This window comes from Cyclopterus lumpus, chromosome 19, assembly GCF_009769545.1.
Source record: "Cyclopterus lumpus isolate fCycLum1 chromosome 19, fCycLum1.pri, whole genome shotgun sequence".
Lineage (NCBI taxonomy): Eukaryota > Metazoa > Chordata > Actinopteri > Perciformes > Cyclopteridae > Cyclopterus > Cyclopterus lumpus.
The window spans coordinates 17,621,658-17,629,157 of NC_046984.1; the positions used below are offsets into that span (position 1 = coordinate 17,621,658).

Here is a 7,500-nt window from a genome sequence, read left to right on the forward strand (position 1 = left end):
GGTCCTTAAGACATGTAAAAGATACCTCAGACATGTAAAAGATACCTCAGACATGTAAAAGGTCCCTCAAAGGTCCTTAAGACATGTAAAAGATACCTCAGACATGTAAAAGGTCCCTCAAAGGTCCTTAAGACATGTAAAAGATACCTCAGACATGTAAAAGGTCCCTCAAAGGTCCGTCAGACATGTAAAAGGTCCCTCAGACATGTAAAAGATACCTCAAAGGTCCTTAAGACATGTAAAAGATACCTCAGACATGTAAAAGGTACCTCAAATGTCCCTCAGACATGTACAAGGGCCTCAGAGCTCCCTCAGACATGTAAAAGGTCCCTCAGACATGTAAAAGGTACCTCAAAGGTCCTTAAGACATGTAAAAGATACCTCAGACATGTAAAAGGTCCCTCAAAGGTCCTTAAGACATGTAAAAGATACCTCAGACATGTAAAAGATACCTCAGACATGTAAAAGGTCCCTCAAAGGTCCTTAAGACATGTAAAAGATACCTCAGACATGTAAAAGATACCTCAGACATGTAAAAGGTCCCTCAAAGGTCCGTCAGACATGTAAAAGGTCCCTCAAAGGTCCGTCAGACATGTAAAAGGTCCCTCAGACATGTAAAAGGTGGTACCTCAGACATGTAAAAGGTACCTCAGACATGTAAAACAATGCTGTCTTGCCTCTTTTCATAGTTGTTTTGAGTCTCTTTGTGTGTGTGTGTGTGTGTGTGTGTGTGTTCATCTCGTTCAGTGTTCAGAAAGGCACTTTTGCACCTGAGCAAAGCAGGATGAAAGTCTTGAGTCTTTGGCGCCGTATGCAACCGAGAGGATTCGACCTCCCGGCCTCTCCAGGTCGCGTGTCGCCCTTTGACCTCCAGGTCGCGTGTCGCCCTTTGACCTCCAGGGAGCATCTGCAGCTCGATTACAGCATCGACAAGCTGTCTGGCTGGTGGTGGTTGGAGCTGCCGCCGGCCTCCATCTTGTGTCCAGAGGTGGAGAAGCTCTGCACCCCTCCTCCTCCTCCTCCTCCTCCTCCTGCTCTTCCTCCTCCTCTTCCTCCTCCGGACAGGACCATCAGCGTGTCACTCGACATGCCCCCGAACTCGAAGGCGAAGGTCCCGTAGAAGAGCATGATGAGCACGCAGTAGATCCACTCGAAGATGGCGGAGGCGTGCTGCAGGGCGAAGCTCTCCTGGCAGAAGAACACGCCACCTGGAGAGTTTAGGGTTAAGGAGACAAGGAGGCAGAGAAGGAGGCTCCTGGATCCACACACACACTCACACACACACACACTCACACACACACACACACACACACACACACACACACACTCTGTTGTCTTTATGGGCACGTTATTGAAAACACACATTTTATTTATTTATTCCTGCAGTGAGACTTCACACACTAAAAAAGATGAACGTTAGGATTCAGGAAAGGGTTGTAAAGTGTTTTGTCTCCAGCAGGGGGCGACGTCACACAGTTAACAAAGATATAGGTAATATAAGTACATCAAGTCAAGTATTTACTTGAGTATTTACACTTTATTCTTTTCACTTTCTTTGTTACTAAATACATTTAAGATTCCAATGACGAATAGAAAATAGAAACGATAAAAGATGTTGTATTGTTATTGGTTAAGAGACCCTGAAGTGCATAAAGTAGACGACACTTACTCTGCACATGCTCAGTAGGATCATCTCACCTCGCCATGAGTTTGAAAGCATATATTTATATATTTAATATCTTGATACTTTAAATGCAGAAACCTTTTACTTGTAGTATTGTCACACAGTTGTGTGATAAGACGGCAGGATACTGAGCACCAGGGCGACCAGAGCCAGCAGCGCCATCGCGGCTCGGAGGAGACCCACCCGGTACTCCGGCCGGCTCTCGGCCCGCCGGTAGGTCAGCGCCGCCTGGAGGCACACGAACAGCATGCTGGAGGGGAAGGCCACGCCGGCGCCCACGTAGTGGAGGACTTTGGCGAAATCCACCTGAGACAACATGGTGGAGGTCTCACTCGTCTGTCGTCACCTACATTTCTTCTTCTTCTCTGGTTCCTCTCGTTTCCTCCTCAGCTTCTTTCCCTTTTTTTATGACTAACTTCCTTCTTTTTCTCTTTAAATTGTGATTATATGACGATATTGGATGGATATCCATTCATATGTGTGAGGACGTTCCTGGTCCCCAGAGGATGACTTTCAGGGTCACACCTGTGGGCTGTTTTGAGGGATATCTCAACAACCATCGGATAGATTTATATTAACTTTGCAGACATTCATGCTCCCCAGAGGATGAATCGGACCCTCTCTTTTCCTGTAGAATGAGCTTCTCTTTCGCCAACAGATGGACTTCAGTCAAATGTTCTGCATTAATTCCTTCATGTGTCCTTCAGGTTGAATCCTACCGACTCTTGTTATATTTATTCTTCTTTACCGAAGATGACCGTATCCGACTATCTGCTACAGATCGGCTGATCTATTACGCAATACTAGTTGATAAAATACACAAATGTGTGAACCAATAACCTTTAAAAACATGTAAAAGGTTAATAACCATCAGGTGATCTTTTCTTCTGGGAATATCTGGACAAAATAAAAGCTGATCATTTTTATTTTAAATGACACACAAAGTCCAAAAGGCTCATCGTGACCCAACAGTGGCATTCTGGGTAATCAGTCATGGGACAATCTGCACCGGCAGAATAAAGAAGAAAAAAATATACCACACACACACACACACATACACACACACACGCACACACACACACGCACACACATTTAAAAGGTGTTTCACCTGGAAGTTCCCCACCATGATGAGGCCGGCGGCACAGATCCAGGCCGCGGAGAGGCCGGCTGTGTTGAGGACGCAGTTCTGGTGTTTCTCGATGACGTGAGCGTAACGCAGGAGACCGATCAGCATCACTACGGGAGCAGAAGATCACCACTGAGAAACATGCATAGACTTCTATACAACCAGAGGAGTCGCCCCCTGGTGGTCAGGAGAGAGAATGCAGCTTTAACACATGAAGCATGGACTTCTATACAACCAGAGGAGTCGCCCCCTGGTGGTCAGGAGAGAGAATGCAGCTTTAACACATGAAGCATGGACTTCTATACAACCAGAGGAGTCGCCCCCTGGTGGTCAGTAGAGAGAATGCAGCTTTAGCACATGAAGCATAGACTTCTATACAACCAGAGGAGTCGCCCCCTGGTGGTCAGTAGAGAGAATACAGCTTTAACACATGAAGCATAGACTTCTATACAACCAGAGGAGTCGCCCCCTGGTGGTCAGGAGAGAGAATGCAGCTTTAACACATGAAGCATAGACTTCTATACAACCAGAGGAGTCGCCCCCTGGTGGTCAGGAGAGAGAATGCAGCTTTAACACATGAAGCATAGACTTCTATACAACCAGAGGAGTCGCCCCCTGGTGGTCAGGAGAGAGAATGCAGCTTTAACACATGAAGCATAGACTTCTATACAACCGGAGGAGTCGCCCCCTGGTGGTCAGGAGAGAGAATGCAGCTTTAACACATGAAGCATAGACTTCTATACAACCGGAGGAGTCGCCCCCTGGTGGTCAGGAGAGAGAATGCAGCTTTAACACATGAAGCATAGACTTCTATACAGCCAGAGGTGGCCGTGACACACTGGAAGAACAGACAAGGAGAGCTCGAGCGCTCTCATCTGGTGATCGTCACGCCGCAAAGTTCAGTTGTGACGTTCATGTTGTTCGGACGAAACGAGCCGCCGGACGAACATGAACTCATCTCCAGAGCGAGAGCTTTCACTTAGAGCTGGAACCAGTCGATGGATCAGACGAGCAGCAGGAAAGTGATCCGTGTTCATCCCGAGGGGACCGTGAACGCTCGTGCCAGACCTCGTACCCGTGTTTTCGTTTTGGATCAGCGTGTGCTTCATCGTAAGCTCCACCCTCTCGTGTCACTTCTGAAACCAAGATGGCGACGGCCAAAAGGACGAATTTGAGGCTTCAAAACAGCAGCCCACAAACCAACACAATTTATTTAGTGTTTTTTTCACCCTGATGCTCTGAATAAGTCGCCACGTCGCGATTTTAGTATTGACATATTTTATTTTTAAACTTGATAATAAAATAAATATATTTCGGCTTTGGCCTGTTGGACGAATAAAATAAACATTATAACAGAACTATTTTGACTATTTTCTGACTTTTTAAATGCTCATGAACATAATCGTGACCTGATCCTTTACAGTCTTACCCGACCTTTGACCTTTGAGGGTGTCCAGCTGGCACCACACAGCTCTAGTTTACTTGGTATTAAAAGAAAATGTGAACATGTTGACATATTTCTGCTTAATGACCCTCTAACAGTGAGTAATGAGGTAAATACATGAGATAAAGTTATTTTCCACTTTAACTTTGACACTAACTCTCAGTGAAGTGAGGTCATGGCAGGACAGCCAGCGGGGGTCAACTTCCACTTAGTGAGATAAATAACAGACGCAGAAACCCGGGCTGAGAAACGTTCTTAGAACAACTGGAACCAAGTGTTCAAATATGCAACTTCAGTCCGGACACCTGCGTCAAAGTTTATATATACACACACAAATCTAAAAATCATGATGACAACTATGACGACTTATTCAGAGCATCAGGGGAAAAAAAACAAGAAATATATTCTGTTGGTTTGTCTTGAAGCCTCAAATTCGGCCTCTTGGCCGTCGCCATCTTGGTTTCTTGACGACAGAAGTGACACGAGAGGGTGGAGCTAAGTGAACGACGAAGCACTTAACTCTCATCAAGTGACACAACTCTGTGATCTAAAGGACTCCCAGACCAGACAACGCCGTTTTAGAGAGCTGTCAATCACCTCGTAGCCCCGCCCTAATGCATACCTCCTTGTATCCGTATCGATTTAACTCTAAATGGATATGAATTTACGTCAGAAAACACGTTTTACGAACCAGTTCTGTTCATTTGCTGCAAGAAGCCGCGCTTTCCTGCATGTTCAGCCTCCAATTAAAGAATCTCAGTGGACCAAAGTTCACAGTGGTAAATCCTGTGGGGGGGTGTCTGGGAGGGGGGGGGGGGGGGGGGGGGGGTCACCCATATAAATGCACCACTCATGTCATAGAGGGAATTTTCCCTTCAGAGAGGAGGCCGTGTCTGTGTGTGTATGTGTGTGTGTGTGTGTGTGTGTGTGTGTGTGTGTGTGTGTGTGTGTGTGTGTGTGTGAGTGAGTGAGTGAGTGAGTGAGTGAGTGAGTGAGTGAGTGAGTCAGTGAGTGAGTGTGTGTGTGTGTGTGTGAACATAGAAACTTGGCCTGAGGCGTCACAGCTGAGATAACAACCCTGAGGTTGTGCGTGCTCAGAGAGCTGCATGCTGGGTAACTGTGTGGTTCTCACCCATGAAGGATCCGGTGCTGCAGATGAGGCTGAAGAAGCAGCTCTCGGGCGGCAGCGTTCCACATTTACTGCAAAAGGAAACAGAAAGCCGAGGAGGTTAAACACAGATTCTCTTTAAATGTCTATAAATGGAAAACGAGGTTGAGAGAAAGAACAACACGAGATCTTCATCTCCAGAGTTGGATCTCAAGGTGCACCAGTTCATCACTCTGGCTGCAGGGAGGAGGAAGAGGGAAACATACTGTTTCCTGTTTACAGTTTACGGACTCAAAGAGCAGCGATGGAGCCAACACAGTACTACAAAATAAAAGCTCTTGTTCCCTTTGAAGCCTTGGACAGACAGAGAGGTGCACTCACTCTGGAGATAGTTAATGCATGAGTATTAATAACAATCACATGCGCTGTCTTTCTGCATACTTTTTAATACTTTAAGTACATTTTCCTTATTACACATACACACTTTAACTTAAGTTACACTTCAATGCAGGACTTTTATGAGTGGAGGAGTATTTCTACAGTGTACTATTTGTACTTTTACTTAAAGGAACAGTGTGTAGACTAAGAATCGTTGTGTTTTCGTTAGCTTATGTAGCTATGAACGAGCCCTTCATAGCTACACGGCTAGCGGGAGGCGGAGTCTTATATCTGTTTCTACAGGAGCCCAGAAGGGACAAACCAAACGCCGACTCTGGAAAGAGACTTTTATGTTTTTAGCTTGTATTTGGTCCCTGAAGGCCACTAAATCCTCCACACCGCTCCTTCAAGTCCAGGACCTGAAGACCTCCTCCACCACTGACGACTTTCAGAGATATATAGATCTATCTATATACTATATAGATATATATGTTGTTGTTTTGTTGTTGTTTTGTTGTTGTTATTGTGAGAGTGGAAAGAGGAGTCCCTTCCGTCATGTGCCCCATTGTTCCCTCTTTGAAGATCGCATGCAGGAAGTGGACAACTCGGAGTGTTGCGCAAGAGGATTTTCACAATAAGGGTTCGATGCCTGACCTGATGAGCGGGATGTTGTCCAGGGTGCAGCACAGAACCGGACCCCTCTGGAGAGGAAGCGGCTCCTCGCAGGACTCGTTGTAGAGCCTGTGAACACACACACACACACACACACACACACACACACACACACACACATCACAACTCCTGATACGCAAAACACGCGTAGAACATTAACCCAACGGTGTGTTCGGGTTACCGGTTTCTTAAATAACACTTCAGAACGCTTCACCGCTCCAGCTGTTTTGATTGCGCAACAGTGGGAGGTACCCGGGCCCTCCAGAGAGTCAAAGAGGTTCAGACGGATTCAATCATGCACACTCAGTTAAAGGGAAATATTCAAGGGTCAAAGGTTATTCATTTAACTAATTAATTTCAGGCCCATCTAGAATCTTTGAAAGTCTTATTAAAGTTTAAAATATAATCCTAGTACTAGGCTTATTTATATTTATTTAATCAGGATTATGAGACAACAGACCCAGAACCTGTTTTGAGTCTCTGCAGCTTTGTTGCTTCTTGTTGTCGTTGTTTTGGTCTGTTTGTTGTCTTTTGTTGTCTCTTGTCTGTCACGTTGTGTCTCTTTGCAGTTGTGTAACACCTCTTTGGTGACTTTGTGTCTCTCTTAACAGTTGTTTGTGTCGTTTTGTTTGTGTCCTTTTGTTTGTGTCGTTTTATTTGTGTCCTTTTGTTAGTGTCGTTTTGTTTGTGTCGTTTTATTTGTGTCCTTTTGTTTGTGTCCTTTTCTTTGTGTCGTTTTGTTTGTGTCCTTTTGTTTGTGTCGTTTTGTTTGTGTCGTTTTATTTGTGTCCTTTTGTTAGTGTCGTTTTGTTTGTGTCGTTTTATTTGTGTCCTTTTGTTTGTGTCGTTTTCTTTGTGTCCTTTTGTTTGTGTCTTTTCTTTGTGTCCCTTTTGTTTGTGTCTTTTCTTTGTGTCCTTTTGTTTGTGTCTTTTCTTTGTGTCCCTTTTGTTTGTGTCTTTTCTTTGTGTCCTTTTGTTTGTGTCTTTTCTTTGTGTCCCTTTTGTTTGTGTCTTTTCTTTGTGTCCTTTTGTTTGTGTCTTTTCTTTGTGTCCCTTTTGTTTGTGTCTTTTGTTTGTGTCGTTTTGTT

At 44.9% G+C, this 7,500-nt stretch overlaps 1 protein-coding gene across 2 annotated transcripts in view; it reads right to left on the reverse strand.

Annotated features, from left to right (window-relative positions):
* LOC117748382 (transmembrane protein 150A-like) overlaps nt 1-7,500 on the reverse strand; it is an 11,640-nt gene that overhangs the window by 536 nt on the left and 3,604 nt on the right. Inside the window, exons 3-8 of one of the 2 annotated variants that reach the window (XM_034558075.1) lie at nt 6,395-6,481; nt 5,387-5,454; nt 2,793-2,920; nt 1,813-1,990; nt 453-1,208; nt 250-381 (exon numbers count right to left, since the gene is read on the reverse strand). In XM_034558075.1, coding sequence (XP_034413966.1) covers nt 919-1,208; nt 1,813-1,990; nt 2,793-2,920; nt 5,387-5,454; nt 6,395-6,481 — 751 coding nt within the window. In that variant the 3' untranslated portion in view covers nt 250-381; nt 453-918. Of the gene's footprint in view, nt 382-452; nt 1,209-1,812; nt 1,991-2,792; nt 2,921-5,386; nt 5,455-6,394; nt 6,482-7,500 lie in introns of both variants that reach the window. The other variant, XM_034558074.1, reaches the window with a different exon arrangement.